Genomic DNA, 25,716 nt, shown 5'->3' on the forward strand with positions numbered 1-25,716 from the left:
TATGGCCAGCTGGAGGGTGTGGGCAAAGCAGGCAACGGAAACCCAGCTGACTCTGGTTGGACGGTTAGCAGCGACTATATTGGCCGCGTTATCATGTACGCAGGCGATTACTCGGCCTTCAATTCCCCACTGCTCCACAGCCCCATTCAATTTCTCCGCGAGACAGTCCGCTGTGTGACGGCCTGGCAGGCTTTCTGTTAACAGGACAGCCGAGTTCATTTCCCAGTCATCGCCGATGTAGTGGCAGGTGATGGTAATATAGCTCTCAGCTGTTAAAGCCGTCCAGCAGTCTGTCGTGAGAGCAACACTCTCGGCTGTGGCCAACTTTTTAACCAACTCCTGCTTTCTTTCTTCATACTGCGATTCAATGAGTCTGGTGACTGTGCGCCGTGATGGAATGTGATATGCTGGTTCCATTATATCAATCAGATTCCCAAAACCTTTGCCTTCAACTATACTTATAGGCAGCATGTCTGTCTGAATGAACTTACAGATACCTTTAGTAATTTTATCTGCCCGCTGTGAGTCACAGCTCCTCCTTGCTAGGACCGAGGTGATGGTAGGTTGAGAGGAGGATGAACTGCCGGCCAACAAGGTCGGATGTACGTTGGTCAAGTGATACATCATAGTAGTCGTCGTGGAATTATACTTGTACACGGCATCACAATGTGTACAGTGCACGTCTCCGTTTTTTAAATCGAAGTGGTTCCACGCAACACTTCGCTTGGACCGCTTCATGTTTAGGCTAATCTTGATTTGCTGGCAAGTTTTTAAATGAGCTGCGTCACAAGTCAACTGCCGCTCATTTGGCTGTTCCGTTTTTGTCATTTGAAATAATAAAACATCGCGCCCTGGTGGTTAGAATTGTTATTTCTTCCACATAGTGATATTCAATTAAACGCTTCAAGACTCACAGTATACACAACGTCCTTTTGATCGATAACAATATAAATTGATCGACACATTTCTTAACGAGCAATTATCGAGCATCGATTAATTATGCCCATCCCTACTAACCACGATTCATTACCCATGGAGAGTACAACATCAGGCAAAATAACCAGTTATATCTGGCATTAGCATGCAGCCATGCATAGCAACTACATTCACCATGTGGTAAGATATATGTATGCATTCATATATCATTAGATTGCCTTTAAATAATACATCCTTGTTCAATTATTAATGCATTCCTCCTCTTTTCTTAAGTGAAGTTAAAGGGAGGGTACAGCACTAACTGGTGTAACATCTGGTTTCCCATCTGTATCCACAACCCGATTGAGCTTCAACCACCAAATGAGCGCTCAACCTGTCGGTTAATAAGCATGCCAGCACTCGTTTACAGGCCAGATGAAGTTTACACTGCATTTCATTTGCTATAGAGTGCTGTAGGTGGAGGGTGTAAGGCAGGCCAGTATTATTCCGTAAGGAGTGGAGAAATAGTTCTCCATTATTGATTGGCTTCATGATTAAATGCCTTCAAAAGATTTAAAACGTCCAGCAAAAACAAGCCTTACTGCGAAAGTGAAAATGCATCTTTTGTAATTGATGCTGCAAAGGTATACAGTATGTTATCATAGAAAGCAAACAATGCTGCTTACACCGTTTGACAGATTGAATGTATATCCAAACGACATCTACATCCCTCCATAACGATCAAGGAACTGTGACAATTTATAAGTGCCATCTACTGTATGTTTTTCTGAGGAATCATCCATTCCTCGCTGAAAAAAACAGGTTTGTATTCAAAGCATTGCAAGTGACGATTATCATCTGCTGCTGCCTCTGAGGGTGGGGGGGGGGGGGGGGGGGGTGCGGTTGACAGTTGAAGCCGACTTCACAGGGTAAGCAGCACATCAGGAAGGCTTTTGTCTTGAAGATAAAAACGCAAATAAAAACTAAGGGGCCTGTCTTTGTGATGGTGTTGATGTGAGCGCTGGCGACATTAACCACCCAGTTGGAAGGCGAGAGAGAGAAGAAAGACAGCAATATGCATGTGGAAATGTGTCATTATTCATGAGTTACTGTGAGAACAGTGGTTGAATTGTGGGTACATTCTGTTTATACACACACACACACACACATGCATGCACACACACACAAACACTTCCAACGTACTTTGTGTCGGCCAGTTCTCCCATGCTTGCATTCATGTATGCATTATGCCTCCACTCCAGAGAGATGTGTGTCACAAGATTGCATGGGTCAAGTTTGTCCATTCAAAGGTCTCACAAAGGAACATTCCCAAAAGGGCAGCTTCAATCAGACTTAAAAAAAAAAAAAGTCTGTACCATGTATGAATGAGTTGTTTTCCAGCGGACCCTCCTGGCAACTGGACGTCACAGTGTCCACACAGAGCTCTGCCTCTTGACGTTGGAGTGATGTAGTGAGGTCTAACGGCCGCTTTGCAGTCATGACCTTGTGAGTGGAGGACAGTCTGAATGGCCTCACTCTTTTAGATGTTAGATTGGGACAACAAATAACGACGGAGACAAATGCAAATGTGTGGACTTGCTACACGCGCGGACAAATAAGCGCTCATTGGCCGTCTTCAGTTCAAAAGCCTACAGTTAGGAACAAGGGTTTTGTCTTGCTTCCATTCCTCCCTCCCCTCCCACACTCACCCCAGCCTCCCCTGCTGAGAGTAGACAGGGCTTCTGTTCTACTCTCCTCCACACCCTCCTCCTTCCTCTTCCTTCTCAAACATTTCAGATATCCCCCCTGGGGTTGAAAGAAGCCCATTACCTCACTGTCCCGTCTCAATGCGAGCAATGCATGCAGACACGCACGCACACACACAAACACACACACACACACACATATACAACACCATGTCAGCCTAGGCTTGACGGGAGTCGTGCTGTGCAGTAACACCCGACCCACTTTGCATCTGTGGCACCAAGCTGTGCTCTATAACCCACTCAGTCTTCCCTTGTAAGCGCCACGCCGGTCCCTTTAAGAACCGCGGCACCCAGCATCCTCCGCTGCACGCTGGCGCTACGTGATGTCACACCCTGGCTGGGTTTTGCTCTGTCTTCTCCTCTCCGTCTTTTTCTTTAGCTGCTTTTTCCCCCCTCACAATGGATCTATCTTGCCCATTTCTCCGTCCTCGTTTCACCTCAGATCCCTTCCTTCTGCCAAAACCCCCATGGCCCGAGACTCTAAACAGGAACGAACAGTAAGCCGCGATGTCCTCACCCAGTTACTGCATGTCCTGCTGGGGAGTTCTCATAGCAATTTGCCTGCTTATCAATCTGTCATCCGTAACTTGCGCTGCTATATGAATCTGACTATCCCTGTGGGACAATGCATTCTGGCTGTGGATATATTATGATGTCCTTGAATGGAAAATGAAGGCGGCACAAGTTTGTCTGCGGAATGTACCGTAAACAACATTGGCATCACTACTAGTGGCAGCCTGTGTTGGATTCTGCCCACATTGAGCATAGTGTCTGTCTAATGAAGCTTTGTGTTGTCCTGTTACGTACTTGAAAAAAGGCGTGTACTAGGTATCTTAAGGGTGAACGTGTGTGGTATTCGGCAATGCCATGCCATTATTGGAGCCGAAGAGATAGAAATACATTTGTATCAAGCTATAATTCCGCCCATTGAGGGCACTTAGAAAAGCTCTACCAAAAGCTGAGGGGTAAACTCTTGGCTGCCAAAACGAAGTGTCTATTGTGGCCTTCCTCTCATTGCCAAGGGACAGAATCCGGCTTCCTGTAGATAGCGCCTCATTCATCACCTGCTCTGAATAGCAACACGACATCCCAAGATAGGCCAGTGATCGAGCAGACACCGGGCATAGAGGCTGAGGATCTCCGCTCCTCTGGCAGGCCAGGTAGGGTGCCGTCAAGCCCAATGTGCAGGGGATTAGCTTCAAAGCAGGGAGGCCAACGGGCCCCAAGCCCCTGCTGTCCTTTCAGGGCTCCAGGCTGGGGGCTGCACGGCGGGATGGTGTGGGGGTCACTGGTCTCCACCGCCATGGGGGAGTGGGAACGGAACAGAGCCTGGGAAAGGCTGGCCAGGCTCACCTCTCAGCAGGTGACTCCGCTCACAGTCGTGCTAGGACACAGACTTGCTACAGATGATGGGGGTGATTAAGCCTGAAGAATTGGGGCTTTGTGTCCCATTAAAAGAGTTTTATTTTCCTCTACTGTATTGTCTGTCGCTGGTTGTAACTCAACTGTTAAGACTGAAGTCTGCTGGATGTACCGTAACCAAGGCTACTTGTTGGTTGGTTTGTATACAGGTCTTTGCTATAATCAGATTCTTCAGATATACTGCATTGGCAACTTTAACCCCCAATTATAGCAGCCTTGTAATTGCTGCTTGAGCATAACCCCATTAAGAACATGGAAACTGATACTATCAGTTATATACTATATCAGAAATATCTTTTCGGTTCTCTTCAAAGTTGCTCTCCTTGTCCATTATTGTTATTTGTGTTTATAATGATTATCATAGTCATCGCTTAAGCCGATTTTCGCATGCTGTCAAGCGCCTAGCATGGGGCATCGGGTAGTTACTGCAGCCAGATGGCTAACCCCTACCAGCTTGCACGCATAGCCCACGCTAACTGCTCTTTTATATGCCGATCGTAGAATGGGGCGAGAGGGACAGACTTGAAGAGAGAGAGGAGTGGGACGTCGAGGGCCGGGTTTTGTACAATTGGCAGGAGAGGTGGGAGGGTGAGGGGAGCAACCCAGATGTAAACACATCACGCCACGTCATCCTCTGTCGAAGCGGAGAAACTTTTCTCACCTTTTTCACCCCTCTTCCTCTTCCAAACATTTTCCCACAATTTGGTGTGGTGGGGCGCATGGATGTTCTTGGTGGAGGCAAAGGGGTAGAAGGAACAGGACAAGGAAGGAAGGATGAATGGATCGCTGGATGGACAAGTTGTCATGACGACAGGGTTTCTCTGAGTGTGTGTTGGCTGATGGAGTCTCTCTTTGCCATGCTTTGTCCAATCAGATGGCTGAGCAGCGCGTGCAGCAGGAGCAGGAGAGGACGCGGCTCCAGCAGCAGCACAGCGCGCAGAAGGACAGCCTGGTCCAGGAGCGCCAGCGGGAGGTGAGCAGCCTGGAGAGACAGGCCAGGGCCGCCCTGCAACAACACCAGCAGCACACCCAGGAGTGGAGGCAGCGCGATGCCCAGGTAGGGGGTCTCCACTGATCCACCTTCACACACACAAACACACATACGCTGACCCGCCGCGCTCCCGTGGACAACCATTTTTTCCCATTATCGTTCTCCTGGGGGTTTTCAAAAGCACAGCAGGTCGAGACACTTTTTTGTACTTGAAGCAAGACAGATATTGATACCGGGTGTGACTAATTGAATAGATTGCTGTATATTTGCCGTGAGCGAACGGAGGAATTTATATCTTTTTTTGATTAGAAATGAACTTTATTTGGATAAAAAAAACACAACGGAGTGCGGCAGAAAAAAAATCGCACTGTTCGAACTTTATTGTTATTCCGATTTTTTTCTTTTCTTCTTCTTTTTTTAAGAATTATTTTGTATCGCAGCGGGATTTCATGATAGAAGTGCAGAGACTTGGACATCCAGAAACCACAGGTAGCCAGATGAAGGAGAATAAATCTGTTCAGTTGAGCGCCAATCTTATATTCCAAAACCCTCTTTTATATTCCGCTGTACGGTTGTGGACGAGCGTCATACAGCCTGTGCTCCCACCGAAGTGTATCTATGCATGGGCATTCTCTCTTCTCTGCAGGTAGCCATCACCCCCCTGGAAAATGCTGCTTATTCTCTCATTTCAGCGTTGACTGCCACAACGACTGTTTGACATTCGGGTCTATAAAAAATGGACATCCCCTGACACTGAGAGGCTATTCTGTTGCAATTTAGCCAAAGCAGCAGCAGGTCTTCATGTCGTAGCCCTCGCTCTGTCTTCGCCTCTCGCCAGCCCTGGGCTAGCTTGGAGCTCTGTGGGAAGCCATTTGACAAACCAGCCCCCAGCTGGGGAACTGTTTGACTCTTCATGCTCCCTGATGAAATGGACATTGTCAGCATGCAGAGAATGTAGTTCCATTTGCCATTAGTTAGAGATATGGATCGAGCCAGACGTGTGATTTATCTATGACCAAAATATGCTCACACCAACTGTGTGCATGTGGTGCCAAGCGCCGAAAGAATGGCATGTAAAATCGTACTCCCGAATAAGAAGTATTATTTACTAGGAGCATTTTAGGAGATAATTTAAATGTACAACTTCTAAGACCAGTTACATTATTTATGTGAAAAGGACATTTACCAACAATGTCTCAAAGATAAAACCATATTTTTCTTGTAAAATGCAGCAATTTTTTATTTTGGCAATTATAATTAATAATGATAAGTTATAATTCTGTGATCTATGTTAGTTGTTTTGGTAATGTTTACCTTTGAGGGTGAAAAATTCAACAAAACTGGATATTCCCACTAAGGTTCAAACTGGCCCCCTGTTGCTAGCTGAGATTGCTTACCTCTGTGACACATTGAGACAGTTCATTTATACACAGCTAGAAGTCGTCTTATACGGACATACCAGTATACCAACTGTATGACATCAGGCCAAACATGTCTTGTTTTTTTCTTTTTCATTCCCTCTCTCAAGTTCCCTTGTCACCAGCTAGTATTATTATTTAAGGAGATGCCGTCACAACAGTGCATTTCTCCTGATAACTTGCCTTCCAACTCGTGTCAAAATGACGCATTAGTTTGACAAACCTCAGGAGGTGACAGAAAACAAACTTTCCCCCAGCCGCTCATCTCATTTTCCCTAGCTCCTGTTAGCTCGCGCAGCATTTTGACTGGCGATCAGACGCCTGCCTCATGTCAGCAGTTAAAGCAGCAGAAATCCAGACTTTAACTTTAAGCGGTTGGCAATGTGAGCCGGTTTGACTTTCCTGTTCCATGGGATGTGCTGTTAAAATGACAAGAAGCTGACACAGCAGTAGCATCAGATTATTAAACATGTTTTTCTTTTTTTTTACATTGAGGAAAACTTCTGTTATTGGACACTTTTGCCAAACCAAAGTTGTTTACCCCTTACTGTAGCAATGTGGCCCTCCTCAACAGCCTTTCTAACAGGCATAACACGAGGCTGGGAAAACTGTAAAAAAAAAAAAAAAAACATAAAATCAAATTTAAAAAGTCACCATTTTGCACACAACACAAAACATAAGAGCACTTCCCTTAAAGGCCCGTCCTGCGACTTTCTCCCGCTCATTTATCTTATGCTTAAGGACTTTTTCCCTGCACATCAAACAGCGCACATCCACCGCATGCGTCATATGGACAATGATTTTATCATCGGGTGACACGTCGGTTTCAGACAATTAAAAGTGCCTTCTGTGTGTATTGACGCCCTGGGGCCTTGTTACGTCTGCCTCTTCACTTCTCTCTCTCTCTGTTTTCCTGGAATCAGTGGAAGGACAGTTGCAGCGAGGATGTTGGCTAAGGGAACAGCAAATGTCAGTTGCCCACTCATAGCATGAGTAATACCCACTCATCCCCTTGATGTGGTGGCACACTAATAAATAGCATTCCTGACGCTTGCCTTGTGTTTGAGCAGGAGAGGCAATGAGTCGTATCATGTATTTGAGGCAAGAGCTAAAAACAAACTCACACAGGAGACACATTGTCCTCATCCCACTGGAGTTGTTTTTATCCAAGGCAAGACCTATTTCTTGTGAACATGAGGTCTGTTTCGGGCTCAGGATGAACACACTGTTTAATATTTGTCAACATTCAAAAAAAATGATCGCGCCTTTTGAAATACTACACGTCATGAAATCTCTTTATGAAAGAGTTCGAAATAAGCCTGTGGATTAAAGGCCTGGTGTGCAGTCGTCGGCGTCCCACTGATTCAGAGGATTAACTCAAAATGTCCACACTTTTGTGTTGCTCTTTATGAATGAACTATTTTTTGAATTTCATTTTTTTTTAAATACCAACGTGAAAAGGAAGATTTTAACATGTCTGGATGGTGAGACGCTTTTGCCCGCTCTTAGTTCTGTGTTGTTGGGTTAGCTGTTCAGTCAACAGCCCCCCCCACCCCCTCTCCTGGGGACCAAAGAGTTTTGTAGACGATTTTGGGGGATCCATCACCAGTATAATCCTCTAACACGGATAACAAGACATAAGAGAGGCCTCCTTATGTGCTGGCCTCTCGTTTACACCCTCCCTTCTAGTAGTATTGTGAAGAGAAGCATATACAGTGTTCAATCATGGGGTGTTAAAAATCTGTTTAGCACTGTATAGGAAAACTCATGCACTTTCACACTGCGACACAACATTTTCTATTTAGAATTCCACAATTTTAAACTTTTAACTAGAAAATGTTGAAAGGCTTCATACATTCATATTCTTATAGAAATGAATCTTATCTTTTAAACAGCGTTTTTGGACCATGTAAAGATTCATTGTATTTTATGATAAAAAAAATTCCCTGATGCTATTTTTGTTAATATACTATTTGTGGCTGAGATATTTTTGTTAATATACTATTTGTGGCTGAGAACTTTCCGTTGGCAAATATAAAATTTCAAAAACTAGCACCAATGCTGGCCCTAGTTTTTGTATATTAATTTGGAGACTGGATTTTTTTTGTTGCAAACAATAGGAATTTTTTTGGTTTCATGAAAAAACCCATCATTAATATTTTCCCCACCAGCAGCAGAATCAAATAAATTCTAAGAACGTACACGCCATCTGGACTTCAAACAGCATGGGGGAGAGCAGGAGTCTTGTGAGGTCTTTTCTTCCGAAGCCGTGATGGACTAAATAATGATGCTGTCAATTTTTCAAAGCTTTTCAAGCCCAAGTACGTGATTAAGATGAGTCAAATGAAGAGGCCGATGACAGACTCTGTCAAACAGGATGGCTTATGAAGAGTACAAGGCGGCCAGCTAGACCATTGATTGTTGTTGTGTGTGTATTGTCACCTACCAAATGACTGGGTTTCCTGAGATCTTGCGTCGTCAAGTGGATCTTGTCTTGTCACTCAATGATATTCCAGCAGTGGATGAGTTTCCCAATGAATTGGCCTGTCACTGTGTGTGTGTAATCTTTTATATGATTCCTTCAACATATATAGCTGCAAGTGTTTATGTTGGAACCTCGCCGATTGCATTCAGATCCATTGATCATGGGTGAAGTCATCAGTCAGCACGGATGCTCTGTGATGTGTAGAGTGTGTGAGCTCTCGTTCAAACCTTCAAGTCATTTCGTACGTGCATACATCATCTTGGATTTCAGGCAGATAAAAATGAATCTGACTGACAACAGTGAAACATCTATTACGACACTCTTACCTACATTTTCTTTACTTACTTAAACTGTATGTATTGTCTATGTATCGGATTATTATTTACCTTTTGATCGATACATTTTAAGATAATTTCATTTTTTTTTTGTTAACATGAAATATTTACTGTGCTTTTAAGATTCCCTTTCATGTACCACTCCATACCACTCATTTTACATATCTCCAATAATTGTGGCGCTAGTGGCAGGAGTTGATTAGCTTAGCTTAGCTTAGATCAACATTATGCCCAGCAGCACCTCCAAAGCTCACTAATTAACATGTGGAATAGTGTGTGCTGTAACCCATAAACATACTGCACTCCACAGATAACACATAGACATGAGAGAGTGGCATCAATCCTTTCATCTAACCCTCAGCAAGAAATGAATAATAATAGTGTTGAAAAAAAATATATAGACTTAGACAACAGCCACCTGTCGTGCTAATGCAAAATCTAGGCTTTCCTTCACATCAGCCATCGGAGTCGTCCTAGCAGGAAAAACACGTACAGTAAGATTGAACTATGGCTCTGTTCCATTTAGGTGTGCCTCTGTCATGTCAGTAAGCAAGCATGCACAGAAGAACCAATTAATAATGTTATTAGTGGCACCCATGTTTGCCAAGTCATAATATCCGCAGTGAGAAAGGTCTGTTTATAGTTATGTCACCTGCACGTAATGCTTTTTTTGTTAGGGAAATATATCGCCTTCTTTATGTCATTACATTTTTGGTAACACCTCAATAAGGGTACATTAATTAACTGTTAGTTGATGCTCAATAAGCATTAATTAAGCATTAACTAACTCTTAATACCTGCTCAATTAATGCATAATGAGCATTAATTAAGCATTAACTAACTGCTATATTAAGTTATTGCTTAAAGGTTCTGTAAGCGGAATGGTCAGTTTAGCTAACTTCCTGTCAGTGACTGCAGTTAGCAGTCCCCTCCCTTGTCCCCACGTCACCACATTAATGCACTGCGGTCTTCAAGCAGTGAGTTATCTAGCATCATCTCAGATCCATAAGTGTGATAAAACATGATAAAAAAAACATCAAAACAGACATTGGGAAGGATTTTTACCTTCTCTGCCATTGTAGGTGCATGCACATTCACCAATCTGTCGCTCTGCACGTGCACCGCCAGTGAGACAGGTGCCGGTTTGTAGCGTTCTCTCTTCTATTTGGTTATCAGTAGTGGGATCCCCGAAAAGTGTATTTGCCGATTGGGCGGCAGTGGCGAACTGGGTAGGGAGTTCGCCTCTGGTGTGCAGGGTCAGAGGTTCGATCCCCCGTCTCCCCGCCACATGTCGAAGTGTCCCTGGGCAAGACACTGAACCCCGAATTGCTCCCGATAGTTAGCTTAGTTAGCTTAGCACCCTAGTGCTAAACCTACCCTGCGTGGTAGCTGCTGCTATCAGTGTATGAATGTGTGTGTGACTGGGTGAATGTGTACAAAAACAATGTAAAGCGCTTTGAGTCTGTGATAAACGGAGATATAGTGCTATACAAGTCCATTTACCTACATGCAGAGCGAGTGAGTGAGAGATTGGCTTTATGAAACGTGCACCTTATATAAGTGATCACTGTATGAATAAAGAGCAATTTAACACTTATATTAACATAAACAAATCGCTTTCTTCACCTTTAACTAACCATTAGTTAATAAGCATAGTAAATACTAAACCGAGCATTAACCTACAGTTAATAATTAAGCATTTACAGTTAGTTGATGTCTAAAAAGCATGAACTACACATTAATTAACCGTCAATAGCATTAACTAAGCCTTAACTGTGTTGTACCCTTACTGTAAAGTGTTACCACATTTTTAATATCTAGCAGAAAACATGATTGGTTTTCTTCTCACATGGAAGGCTTGTATATAATAGACAATGAAAAGGAGCAGCGGCTACGTTGTGGATGAAATCAGACTAGAGTCTTATTAGCAGCACATGCTAGCTGAGGAATCCATAAAGGATGCTGCCCTAAACACTTTTCATAATCCAGTCAGCAATGGCAGAATAACACATCTTGTTAAAAGTATTTTTTTTAGAATCTGCCTGCCACACCATGTCGATGCAAAATCACATTAAAGAGCAACTTGGAGTAATTGTTGCAAAGTTGATTGAAGGCATATCTTTCCGTTCCGAGCTTTTTCCTTTCTCTCTTCAGTCGTTCTGCCCGTCTTCTGTCTTCTTAGTTGACACCATGTGACCCAGTACATTACATTTGACATTCTCCTATTGTCACCCAAAGCTGTTTGGTCACAAAGCCCCACATCAGCTAACTAACATGTTCCCTGTTGAAGCGGGCTGTGCTCACTCACTACCCAGAGAATCATGCTCTTTTGGCCTCTTTAAGTTTCTGAATTGTCATCGCCAATTTCTCTGTTCTGGAAGATTATACTCACAACTTATTTAAAGATTTTTTTTTTGGAATGCCGATCATCCACAGTTGCTAAAGAGAGAATTATACATTAAAGGCTCTTCAGGGCTCAGATCCAATAACAGCTTGCCCTTGAAGGCCCCATCGCAGCAGAGGGACTGGTAATGTTGAGAGACAGGGGAATAGGACATAGACTTGAACTATTGCGTTTTTGCTTTTTTTTTAAGTTTTTTTTCACCTCATATGCTCTTTGAATGCGTTGCCTGCAGTTGTGTGTAAGAGAGAGTGAGACAGCTCAATCATGTGTGGCTGTTTGCCTGTGTTTGGATGTGAGCACGAGAAGTGTGTGTGCCAGTGTAGGGGCACTGAGCCACAGCATCTGCCTGTTTTTGTGACACTCCTTTGAAGTCTCTTTGATTCTCCTCAGTGCCCGCCAAAAAAAGTCTTCAGACACTTTCTGTCTGATTGCCTTAACACGGTGTTTGTCCTGGGATGCCCGGGCTTTTTAGGAGAGGGAGGGGGGCACGAGGATGAGCACACCGAGCAAACCAAACTAGGGAAGAAAACAAAGATAGTAATGAGGATGTGCAATAGCTGGGGAATACTTGCAATAAGAATAAGTAAGGAAGTGTGAAAGGCCACAACAGCAGCTTACACTAGGCGCTAACTTCTTTCTCTACATGTGTCAGAACTGTCTTCCTTTTCTGTTCTTCCAGAGTTCATGGGTTTTTGCTCATTAGCATTCCTGCTAGCTATATAATGTTCACTCCCACTGGCAGCACCGTTAAAGGGCTTTTCTGGGCAAAGTCAAGGCTGAGCAGTTCAAAGAGAAGACAGGTCAAGGGAAGGGTCAGGCAATGGTAGCAGCCCCCGCACAAACACATGTAAGCAGGTTGTTGAAACTTTTACTACATTTAGTCCTAACTCCTTCACGCTTGGATTCTGTGTCTCAGGATCTCTGCGGCAGGCTGTCAACCAGGGAGGATAATCTGTAGATATTTGTGTCTGTACTATCATTCTACAAGACACACAAAGTCTTTATTTTGTTTTCTTAGTTGTCTCTTATCCGTCAGAGACAAAGCTTTTGTCAGTGCCAGAAATGTATGAGATCAGATATGAAACTCGGTGGACATTCTGTAAAGCTGAAATCTTTAATGGTACTTAATAAAGTAATTTAGACATAAGTCCATCCTGAGGGAAACAGAGATATAGATCTTAAGGGGGGGGGGGGAGTCAGTGATTCTGGAGTAGGCTTGTTGTCAAAATCACTTTTTGTGAAAATCTGTGAATTATCTCCTCACGATCCGCTACCTGTTCGTATTGTGTGCTGGGAAAAAAAAGTCCAGGGTTTATACACACCTTAGGCACTGTAAATGGGAAGTTTATATATATCCAGTTAACAGAGCGTACGCTGTGTATTAACACAAGATTTCTTTTGGCGCACACAAACTGTACGGACAGGTAGCCGATCGTGAGGAGATATTCACTTGAATAAATGACTTTGACAGCAAGTAATTTTCCAGAATCACTGACTCCAGCTGTTGTCTTCGGATAAAATGAGAATGGACCATTGGAAAGTAGCCTCCATCTTACAATATATCTGAGAGAAACACAGATGCATATCCATGTACAGATGAAGACAATTTGCTCTATCTGTTTTATATTTACGAGATTATCATGAAATATTATCCACATCTCAGAACGATCCACTCTACAGCTGTCTCTTTTTTTTCAGACAATTTCAGATCTGGAGTCCCAGCTGAGCAGTCTACAAGAGGAACTCCAGAGCAGCCAGGCCGAGCACACGCAGCAGCTGGCTGAGATGGCCTCGCTGCGGGAGGAGGACAAACAGAGGGCCCTACTGGAGAGACAGGCAGCCTTGGATGGACTGCGCTCTGACATGGAGCGAGTCCGCACAGACCTGGAGAGAAGCCACCAGCAGGAGACGGAAGCTGCACAGGAGAAGGTGGGTGAAAGGGTAGGAGGGAAAACATGGGGATAGTGTCCGTCCCCAATCATTTTACATTACTTTCTATTGAAAGTAATGTAAAACTGACCAATAAAATAGCCGATAAACACTTAAAGCTACAGTGCGTAACTTTTTCATATAAATGAATGTCGGTTACATTCAAGCCACCGCCAAACGAGTTGACACAAAGTTGATGAAGACTATCAGCCCCACAAAACACTCTCTGTATTTCTCAGTATGGCAGCGTTTGCAAAACTGGTGTCACCCCGCGACACTGGTAGCCTGGCTGCGCCCGCCTACCTACTTCCGGCCAAATTTCATTTTCCCTTCAGTAGTCAGTCTGGTGACGGGGCGTATTAGTGGGATTCTGCTCGAACAAATTTCTGTGTCCAATCAGCGAAGAGAGCGAGCGAGTGGCTGAGAACGATGACGTTGAAGTCGCGCTCCAGTTTCAGTTGCCAGAAGCCGGCTCATGACACACGTGACGACCAAACGTTATGCGATTGGTTGGCTAATCCAGAGTGGCACTGGGCAGATCCAATAGTTTTAAACTTTAACAGACACCCGCCTCCAAGTGAGTGAACGTTTGCCAATTACAGCACTGCCAGACCTTCTGTACAAATGAAATGAAGTACGATGGTCTGGTAGCACCAGGCTACGACACTGGTGCAGGAGCTCATAAATATCTCAAGAAGCGTCCAAGAAATGTTTCAATTGTTGACTCTACTGCTCAGAAAAAAAACCTGGACGTACAGCAGAAGGTATCAAATCCATGCCCTTGATAGGCAGTAGCTTTGTAAGGCAGAATGGCTTTTTAGAAACCGTGCACAGCACAACAAGCAAGTTAAAGACATATTTGTTCAGGCAATCTAGCTTTCTTCATCTTTTGCGTGTGTTGCTTACCTCCTCTCCTACTGTCTCCCTGTATGTCTGACTCTGTGTATGTCTACTTCTCCCATAGATACTTTGTCAGAGAATGACGAACAATGTTTTCCATGTCAAGCTATTGTTTTTCATCAGTGTTGACAGTGAGAACAGTTTGTGTGTGTATGTGTCTGTGTCTGCGTGTGTGGGACTGAGACTTGTGCTTTTATCCAAACGCCTTTTACAATTCGCCTGTCACACACATTGGCGCACACAACCATCTCCCACATCAATGGCAGAATGCTAGCGTGCAAGGTGCTGGCCGAGTCGGGGGCAATTGGAGTGCAGTGTCTTGATCAACCATGGACATGGAAAAGGCCAAGATCACCCCGCTCTACCTACTGAGACACAGGAGAGGAAGGCTTGCTTGGTTAACACATCCAGCTGGGGTTAAACCAGAATATATAGAAAGATCATTCTTCTGACAACTTGTACACAACCTGTGCTTGCGTATTTTTTTATAAACCAAGCCTTTTGATTGACCTTTTTACCATTGTTGATACAGTATACCATTCTGAAATATGCACACTATTTATCTGATTGGATTTAAGGGTCAGTCAAAGAGGAGAAAGCATATCAGTCCAGCCATTATCCAGCTTTGCCTTTTTGCTATCTTAGTCAACCAGGAAGTACTTCAAGAGGAACTTCTGAGGGTTTCCTCTCTCCTTCTGTCTCATATTCACTCCCCCTCGCCACTACAGAAACTGGACCCACGGCTGGGAAATCACCCATAATCCTGTGCTGGTCTAAGCAGGAAGCTGACCTAAGGTGGTGTTGATCAGAACCTAATCCCTCGGCAGGGCCCATCAAAGAGAGCGTTTTTCATTAGACACCATCCCGCCCCAGCTGCGCAGCATTAGCCCCGGAATGCAGGGACCTCCAAAGCACCAAAGTCGGCCATTTTGGCTCCATATGGCACACAGAACCGGAGGTACTAAAGAGAGAGAGAGAGGGATCTGAGGAAAAGAATGTGCTTATTACAGGCTAATCCTAATTTAAAGACATTACGCCTTTTCCTATCGGTCCCTTTCCCCCCCTGTTTGAATATGTGACGGCTGTTTTGCAAGCTACAAGTCATTTTATCTTTAATTCCTCACTCTATCTCCCCCCTTTTTAGTAGACCAGGAAAATATGACCCCCAGTTGTGGAGGGGTCTGGAGTGGATTCAAAGCAGTGAGGCTGAATGTTGAACTTGAACTGATAGCACTAAAAGCAATGTGCTAGTTTCACTTTTTATGAAAGAGATGAATGATTTTGCCGTCCTTTTTTGTCAGCTAAAAGTGTATGCTTCTAAAATATATATATATATATATAACTCACCAAAGGTTGAAGGTATTACTTTTTTCTCCTTTTTTCTACTTTTAATCTGTCTCCAAGTTTGACTTCGGCGTGGGCAAGCAAAAGTTTGACTACGTCGTTTTTTTTTATAAACATGGGATTGAAGTCAGCCATCTCTCAGATCCATATTGACTCGTTCGCCCCGTTTTGTAAGCTGAAAATTTCTCATTCTTTTGATGCAGATAGAAATGCTGTCCTCTGCAGTCCACCATGCTCTTGGAAGCAGAGCCCGGGCAGGCCATCTCTTTTTTCTTTTTCTTCCTTTTTGAACACATCTCCCAGATCCTGGAAAAAAGGGCCAGAGAAATCCATTAAATCCATGAATGGATTCCTATCAAAGACGCATGCGTTTAAGGGAGAGACAGAGAGAGGGATACAGGGGGATGGGGGGGTGGGTGTTTGGGAGGAGACGGTCAAAGCTGTTGCAATGAAATAATGAGAAACAGAATATCAGAGGAGATAAGATCAGACGTTAAGATAGTTCCATACATTTGAGCTGCACAAAGAAGGAAACGTGATGGAGGTAGGCTCAGTAAAAAGGTGTGGGACGGGGGGGTTTTGGTGTGGATGCTATTGAAGTTTATATTTGTGTGTGTGAGTGTGCGTGCGTGCTTGCGCGTGTGTGTGCATGGCTGTTCTCATGGATGAGACTGTACGCACACAACCCCAGACCTCACAATCTCCGTTCTCCAGTGAGGGGCCTGTGAAGCTGTCTCTGTGCCTGATGATAAAGATGCCTCATCTCTGGGCTACAGTGAGCCAGAATCCTGCCTCTCACACACACCACCACCCTTATCTAACTTTTTTATTCTCCTCCAGACCTGAACCGTCCCATCCCTCTCTGTCTTTGACCCCACACCACCTTCAAGTTGTGGCAAAGACCTGAACATTAGGCCTTTTTATAAAGACTCCAGAGACCAGACTTTAGGACTGGACTGGGAACACACATACTACACACGCTTCTCTGTATGATCGCAGGCATATAAACATAACTTATTTTTTGCAATTAATGCCTGATAGGAAGGACCTGTAAAAGCTTAACCCGTAACAGCCTGCCGGGCCCTGAGCTAATCCTAACCCCTTTTACACCTGATAAGTGCACCACCATGCTATATACATAACTAGTATGTTTAAGTGTGTACTCATGCTAAAATTCTTATAATTCTTATAATACATTAGGATTCTTATCATTTTGATTGATGCATTGCAAAGCTATTTCAAATACAGTCCCAACAGCAGGTACGCCCAACGCCTCCCTAACTCTTAACCCTAGGTTCATTTTACAGGAATCGTAAGAGGTTAAAGTTGGTAAATGGAGGATAAGTCTTTGTGTTGGCTTTCTTCACCCCACACAGCTATGTGGTGCTCACTCCCTGCTTGTCAATACTACAGATCTGAGATACAGCCAGACAAAAGATCAGGAGGCCTCAGGTTTGATAGGAAATGAATAACGTCTGGAACTTTGAATTCATATTTTCTCATAGTCTGGAGAGCATGGCTCTTTGAAGTGCTGGGGGAGATTAGATGTGAAAATTCTGGCTGATATGTTTGTGTGGACCTGTGTGGTTGTGTATGAGTGTGTGTGAGAGAGTGTGTGCACACTTTTTTGTACTCGGTATGTTTGCATAGTACATGCACTGCGTTCACTTTGTCATTTTAAGTGCTCTCATTCTAATGTTTTTTTAATTGCTGGTGTAAATGTCACCATAAATGTGACAGATGTGAAGATTGGGTGAAGCTCACACATTCTGGTGATTTCTCTGTCAAGTAGTAGGAAACGTGTGTGTGTGTGTTTGTGTGTGCGCGCTTGTGTGTGTGTGCGCTTGTGTGTGTGTGTGTGTGCTTGTGGGTGTAAGTGCATGCCCACTTTCACTTCAGATCAAAGGGACAGGGCATTTCATCAAACACTAACCAAGTGTGACAAAACCACCTGGAGGTAAACATCAGCCAATGAGAAAACAGGTTTTTGGCATGCAAGAGCCAATCCCTGCTCTCCGTGTCAAAGCACTTGTATCCCTCGGGACATGCCCCACGTGATTCCACTGACATGAAAATCATGGCAGTGCTTACTCTCTCTCTCTCTCTCTCTCTCTCTCTCTCTTTCACACACACACACACACATCCAAAAACTTAAGAGGCCCTCCCTCTGAAAGTTAGGCTGGCTCTTAGCTAGTGTATGAGATGACGTCCTGGAGCTGAAGTTTTAATTTGGTGCATTTCCACCTGTTATGAGATGACGCTGCAGTTTTAAACATTTCACAGGTTGTTTCACAGCCGGTGACACTCCATGTGCTCTTCTGTTGTGTCATTGGCTGCAATTAACTTCTACTAAGCATCGTAATGAACTCCTCAATCAACCCAGTAAATGTGTTTGACTAGTTCCCTGAAATGAATCCAATGTGTGTGTTTTTTGGTAAGCTCAATAATAGGCTGTTATCTTGTATTCCATATTGTGATTCAGTCTTGATGGATTGCAGTTCTTCCATAGTGTCCTACTATGTCTTGAGGGAACATTTGTGGGCTGATTTTTTTTTTTTACAGACTTACATTTGATCTCATTTGTGAGAATCTGAGAAAAAAAAAGGAGAAATTGTTTGTGGTTGTCAGTTGTACAGCTGGATAAGGGTTAGGGGTTAGCCTTCAAAAACCCTCATTTAAGTTGTTTGGCAAAATACAAATCCTCTGTGTATAACATTTGTTTGTTGGGCTTTGCACAGAGCTAGACTAGAGGATCCTTTAATGTGGCCCGAGATGCATCTGCTTTCACACTACAACTCCATGTGTGGACATCATGCGTCCCTGACCGTCCCTCAATGTGGTTGGACTGATTGGATCTTAATGTGTTCTCAATGGGTGTTTGGCGCTTTTCCACTGTTGCATGTTTGTTGGGTTGACATCCTTATTTAGAGCTGTGTACTTGTGAACAGGCCACCCAGGACGGTTAAGAGCAACAACAAAAAATGCGCACACAGCAATTCAGACACGGCGGCTGGCTTTATTTTACATTGACACAAGGAGAATGTCCACAAGCAGTGATGATGATACAGAATCAATACACCTGCATGTCCTCGTCAAACTACAGAGACGTTTAACATTAAAATCTGGATAATATAATAAAGAAAATAGAAGGGAAACATTTCTAGTACACCCATATCAATCCATTTACACAAGCATTGATCCTGACCCTCTAAGACCGTCTTCTCTGAGTGAACCCTTCTCTCTCTCAGCCAGAAGATGGTGGTACCAGTTTGTTGTTGTTGTCGTCGTTGTTGTCATAGCCACGTCTTATTCCTCTGCCTTGTTGCCCCCCCCCCTGTAACCACTGCTTTATTAGGGGTTGATCCTGTGCCATTTTGTGAGATGCACCAAATCACATTATTCCCTCTGTCATGGATTAGAGGAGCAGGAGAGAAACACTGGCTGAGGGAGGATCAAAGAGCGTTCACATTCGCCTCACACTATCAGACTGACAGGAAGACAAAGAGATGGAGGGAGATGGGAGGGAGACAGAGGCGAAGGATGCCATTTTAAAAGGGTAAAAAGGGAGAAGTTTTGAATGTTTGGCGTAGTAGGGCATTCACATTATTGGCCTTATGTGTATACATGGTATCTCTGTACTGTTGGTATAGGTTTACATCATATAGCCGCTCAACAAACACACACACATTAAAGGGTTTTCACGGGCCCGAGATTGTGTTCTCGGGTTTGTGAGAATGTTTGCACGCATGCCCAGACCTTACTGAGCTACTGGTTTCCTCCAGTGCACCATCGCGCCCAACGGCAGAGAGGGAGAGAGAGAGAGAGAGAGAGAGAGAGAGTGAGTCACCCGGCAGATGAAAGAGTCAAAGTTAAAGGCTCTGCCGTCCCAAAAAAAAACATCACACGACTCCCTTGCTCACTTTTTGAAGTCATCCGAGAGGAAGGGAGGGAAGTGACACACTTTCTCAATCGCATTAAAACATGGCGTCAAGCAGCTCCCATCGTGTTGCGTGCTATAGATTAAACTTTGGTTTTTTGAAGTGGATTCTAAAGTGGGACACCACGATATTGGGCTCTGTTTTTTGGGTTAAGTTTCTCAGTCAACTCGAAAGCATTTGGCAGACTCATTGATCAAAGTGGGGATGGAGGCGTGAATAGAAGAGGGTGTACCACAGGAAGAAAATCACACTTCTATCACAGTTTTAGTTTTTTTTTTATCATTCTTATAAATATGTAACATCTTGATTGAGCAGTATCGCTGCTATCATCCCAGTTAGCACAAGTGTGTTATCAAAGCTGGGTGTCCTTAATGACAAAAATATTTCATAATACATTGACATTTGACAGGACTTTGTGGGTTTGGCCGTATCAAACAGTCTCCGTGGAAACAGTAAAACAAAATGTATAGAACGTTCCGGCAGTTCTCTGCTGTGATTGGTTAAAAATACTTAATTGTGTAATAGGAACCAGAGCACATAGCCTGCCTCATCTTAACTGAATTTCAAACTTAAATGATGATATGTATTTCATTTGGTTGATAAATATGCCATATACGTATATATAAAAAAATATATACATAACACTTTTCAGATGCTTACTGTCATGCAACTCACTCCCCAAATAACATCGTTAAAAGGATTTTGTTGATAGGGCTTTAAAGCTAAGAAAACATGATGTCACTTTTTCTGTGGTTTGAACATCTGTCCACCTGCTTATGTTGAAGCAGTCTGATTCTACAAGCGAATCCATCCATTAAGTAATAAGCATTTAGTGCCTCAAACAAACTACTTTTTTTCCCTACTTGGCCTTATGTTGTGGGTTAGATGTTAAGCCCACTCATGTAAATGGTTTTCTGATGCCAAGATTACCCGGCTGGTCGAGTGTGTAGTCACTGTAGATTTGCCCTTGTGTGTGTGTGTGTGTGTGTGTGTGTGTGTGTGTGTGTGTGTGTGTGTGTGTGTGTGTGTGTGTGTGTGTGTGTGTGTGTGTGTGTGTGTGTGCGTGTGCGTGTCTATCTGTGTGCGCTTGCCTGCATGTGCCCGCCCTGCATTATTTCTGTATGTGTTCTGTGTGATGTGGCAGTGACAGCCAGCAACGGGGATTAAGAGAATCACTACTGACAAGGCAGTGATGGCAAACTGTGAAATGGAAATAAAGCCTCTTGTCATTACACCACCGTGTGTCTCTCTCTCTCTCTCTCTCTTTTTCTGTCTCTCTCTCGCACACGCAGATACACAGTCAAGACAGCAATGATTACAGACAAACGAGCAAATAACATCTCCCAGCTCACTACTCCCTCGCTGCCAAATTGGACTCAAATTGTTATGAGAGACATGCGTAGTGAAGGATTGTTTTGAATGCCTACTAATACCGCTGCCAGTAAAACTGAAGGCTTTGGGTGCAATAGCTTCTCTTTGAAAACAGTTTTTTTGGTTTTGTTTTGGAGAAATGAACCCCGACAAATCAGCTCCCTAGTGTGTACTATACAGCATGTGGTACGCAGGGTGAAACTACCGACAACTTATTTAAAAAGAGTGTGTTTTATGACCCGTAAAACTAGGTCCCCGCCCCCCCTTTTACCCTTATCACCTGTCAATAGGTCGTCAACATGTGTCCTTTCGTGCTGTGCTGTGCAGCAATGACATCATTCGTTGAGTCGTCAACAGGTCTTGTGTGTAGTTTTATATCGTCTGTCAAGAGTTCAGCTTTAGGACGACGCTGAAAACCATAATTGCTCTTTAGCAATGTGAGATGATTGGAAACATAACGTCGAAAAAAAAATGCCATATGGAGGCAATATCCTGTCCGGGGACTATAAAGTGCACCGAAGACATTCTGAGAATACTGGAAACAATACACACAATGACACACAACCACACACACACACACACACACACACACACACACACACACACACAGGTTGTCGTGTTGTCATGCTGCATAACTCTATTAAGAGTTGTTTATTTAGCAGCGATTACAACGGTCCATCCTGAACAATGGGGCCGCACGCCTTGAGCAAATTTCACTACCAAAACAGCTGTAGATCAAACTATGGATGTGTGTTTGGCCTTTAAGCATCCTGTTTGTCCACTGTCTGTGTTTTGAATAAGTGACATATCTTTGCTAAAGTTTGTGTGTGTGAGAGAGAGAGAGAGAGAGAGTTGTCTCCCTGTTTTCTGCCACTCCCATCAGCCCTTTCTTTACTGTTCGTGTGTGTGTGTGTGTGTGTGTGTGTGTGTGTGTGTGTGTGTGTGTGTGTGTGTGTGTGTGTGTGTGTGTGTGTGTGTGTGTGTGTGTGTGTGTGTGTGTGTGTGTGTGTGTGTGTGTGTGTGTGTGTGTGTGTGTGTGTGTGTGTGTGTGTGTGTGTGTGTGTGTGTGTGTGTGTGTGTGTGTGTTCGGCCTGGTTCCCACTGCAGATTATTAATTAAGTTCTGGTAAGCGGTGCATGCCTTGCCTTCAGATCCACTTCCACTCTCTTTAACGCACACACACACACACAAACCCACACACAAACACGCAGACACTTCAAAGCAGCCGCACTCCACACAGCTAGGATTAAGAGGCGATTGAAGAGCGCGATATAGCCTCAAAGTGCCTTCAGCGCGAAAATGCTTTTGGCAGGGCACAGGTAGTCTCTTTGAAAGTGCTGCTTACACACACTCACACACACTTGCATATACACACACACACGTACAGCCGGGCTTTTAATTTGGCTCTTGATTTTGCCTTTGTATTTGTCACAGTCCTGTCAGGCTATTTTTCTTTCCATGTGTACTATCCATATCTTCATCTATTTTCAGCCCTTTTTTATTAAATGTGTGTCTAGATAGTATAGAAAAGGTGTATAAGGTATGATGATGTATAATGCCTCCTGCTATGTTCCCTTGAGATGCTGTTGGTAAAAGGGAATAGGCTAGTAGCGAGCTCGTAATGTTTTCATGAAACATCTGAGCCTGTTTGCGTGTCGATATGGCCATATGTTGCCATGAATACACTCGCATGTGAGCTCACGTTCGTATACAGTACAGTCACGCACACCTCCTTGCCTAACAGGCAATTGGAAAAGGTGATGCTGATGTATAGCTTTGATGTAAACTTCTTTTTTTTTTACTACCGAGTCACATTTAGTCTCCACCCCATTTGTGATTGCTTTCATAGTATGCACTACAAAGATAATGTCATAAAGAAAAATAATTAGAATAGATATTTTTAGGTGGTAAAAAAAAAATGTAGCCTGCTTGTAAATGAGCTGTTTAAAAGAGTCTATTACAAGAGTTATGGTAAAAAAAAAAAAAATCTATTAACTACCACAGCCATCAGCCGTCAACAGCCAGGTGTTGACGGCTGTGCGGGTTTGCGATCACTGCAGCAGTGGTTTTTAAAGGGAGTTTGTCTGTCTCACTTTGACTAAACCGAAGTTGAGATGAAGACAACAAATGTGTCGGCTGTGAAGGAAAAACCTGGAGGGACACCCATCTGCGGCCCTCTCCGACACATAGTCCCTCCTCTTGCCTTGTCCTGCGTCCGTCTTTGTCTAACCCTCTTTCATCATCATCAGCTGCTAAAGGGCCCCTAGGGACCACCGGGCTGCCACTCAAAGAGTCCTGGCTTAGGGAGACAGGCCGGTATCCTTGGTGATGGCTTTGTTTTGTTCGTGGTGACAGGTGTGTCCGCTCAGAGGAAGTTGTTTGGACGGGGAGCACAGTCCAAGCGCAGCTCAGGTGTTGACGGCTGTGCGGGTTTGCGATCACTGCAGCAGTGGTTTTTAAAGGGAGTTTGTCTGTCTGTCAGTGGCTGTCAGGACAGGGGGAATCAAGCCATTGTGTGTGTGTGTGTGTGTGTGTGTGTGTGTGTGTTTCACTTTAAGGGACACAGACTTAAGACGTAAAGGATTGAGGACAAAACCGTGTCTCCAATTGGTTAAAATACAAATGTTTGTGTCAATGGTTACGGAAATGAATGCAAGAGTATGTAAAGTTCCCAAAAGTGACCTAAAACAACGTGTGTGTGTGTGTGTGTGTGTGTGTGTGTGTGTGTGTGTGTGTGTGTGTGTGTGTGTGTGTGTGTGTGTGTGTGTGTGTGTGTGTGTGTGTGTGTGTGTGTGTGTGTGTGTGTGTGTGTGTGTGTGTCCTGTGGGTGTTTTTATTTATAAATCAGGTATACTGCATTTTGGTTTGTTATTTTCTTTTCTTTTTATATTTCCAGATATCATTAAACAGGATGTTCTCAAGACTTAAAAATATATAGGTGGGGTTATACTTAGAGCAGGTGTTCAGAGTTTTTTAGAATTCTTGAGATGGTTCTGCAACACACTGTGGTAAAACTAAATAGGTCATCATCAACATCACAAGGCGTGGCTAAACAGAAGAGCGACTGTGGCTCAGGTGGTTAAGCGGGTCGGCGGTTCGATCCCCGCCCGGCCACCTGTGTCATGGTTGTTGTGTCCTTGGGCAAGACACTTCACCCACCTTGCCTTGTGTGAATGTGTATGATTGCTGTATGTTTGAGGTGGTGGTCGGAGGAGCCGTTGGCGCTAAATGGCAGCCACGCTTCTGTCAGTCTGCCCCAGGGCAGCTGTGGCTACTCTCGTAGTTTACCACCACCGGTATGACTGTGTGTGAATGAATTGAACCTGGAACCCTGTAAAGCGTCTTTGAGTGCCTAGGCAATAAAGCGCTATATAAAACCTATCAATTATTATTATTATTAAGAGCACGGTGATGATGTATACACAGTAAATATGAGCAAATAAAATGGCAATTGGACAACTGTAATGTGCTTAATACAGATGTAATTATTCAAAATCAATGTGGATCTTTGCATTATCCAGGTTTTGATAATTATAGCAGAAGAATCTGAACAATATATATTTTTTAAATACTGGGAAACAGAACTTGACACTTTCAGACATGAGTTGATAACACCCCCCACCTAGAGAAACAACCATCCTTGCATGAACCCTTGTATGTCACCGCGTGTAAAAGCAGCCATTCACATCCACGTTGAATCCTAGCAATTCACACCTAATTATCTCACTCCACTGTTCAGCCTCTCATTCAAAACTCTGGCATCACGGCCACGGCTAGCTGAACGCGGACTGAGCGTGTGTTTTAGACACTTGCGATCTTTGCCTTCCAGCTGGCGTGCTTCCCATACAGAGCAACAGCCCAAAACAAAACAGTCAAGCGACAAGCTCAATGAACCCCTAACAACGGTCTCCTTTCACTCCTATTCTGTCTCAAGCGTGTTGCATCTCCCCGATCATTACGCTTTTTTTCTCCCTATAGCTAATTGCCTGCAACGTTTTAATTCCCCCCCCCCCCCCACCCTCCCCTAAGTGATGAACTGTTGGCAGGGGATCAGAGGGGAGTTGTGCCCACTGTGTGCCGTGCCCGTCACTACCTGCTGGCACAAGTGACTGTTGTGACTGGAGCTGTGCCAAGGGGGAGGGGACACACTGCCATGCCCTGTGCTGTGGGGACACAGAGGTCAACTTGTGTGTGTGTGTGTGTGTGTGTGTGTGTGTGTGTGTGTGTGTGTGTGTGTGTGTGTGTGTGTGTGTGTGTGTGTGTGTGTGTGTGTGTGTGTGTGTGTACTTCCTAACAGAAGATTCAATTTCAGAACTCCCTCCCTTTGTGTGTCTCTATCCGTCCGTCTGCATATCTCTTTCTCACACTCTCCCTCTCTCCTTTCTCGTTGCAGACCAACAGCAGGCTGAAGCAGATTGAGAAGGAGTACAGTCACAAGCTGGCCAAGTCTGCCCAGGTAATCAGTTTTCACTTCTTCTACCCCCCCCCCCCCCCATTT

The 25,716-nt window shown here is 44.0% G+C and overlaps 1 protein-coding gene across 1 annotated transcript in view; it reads left to right on the forward strand.

Moving 5' to 3' along the window:
* The window catches only part of cep112 (centrosomal protein 112), a gene marked incomplete at its 5' end in the record, with an annotated part of 136,182 nt that overhangs the window by 77,413 nt on the left and 33,053 nt on the right, over positions 1-25,716 (forward strand). Inside the window, 3 exons of the mRNA XM_080044108.1 lie at positions 4,978-5,160; positions 13,435-13,665; positions 25,612-25,674. Coding sequence (XP_079900234.1) covers positions 4,978-5,160; positions 13,435-13,665; positions 25,612-25,674 — 477 coding nt within the window. The remainder of the gene's footprint in view (positions 1-4,977; positions 5,161-13,434; positions 13,666-25,611; positions 25,675-25,716) is intronic.

This window comes from Ammodytes marinus (genome assembly GCF_949987685.1).
Source record: "Ammodytes marinus genome assembly, chromosome: 16".
Taxonomy (NCBI): domain Eukaryota; kingdom Metazoa; phylum Chordata; class Actinopteri; order Uranoscopiformes; family Ammodytidae; genus Ammodytes; species Ammodytes marinus.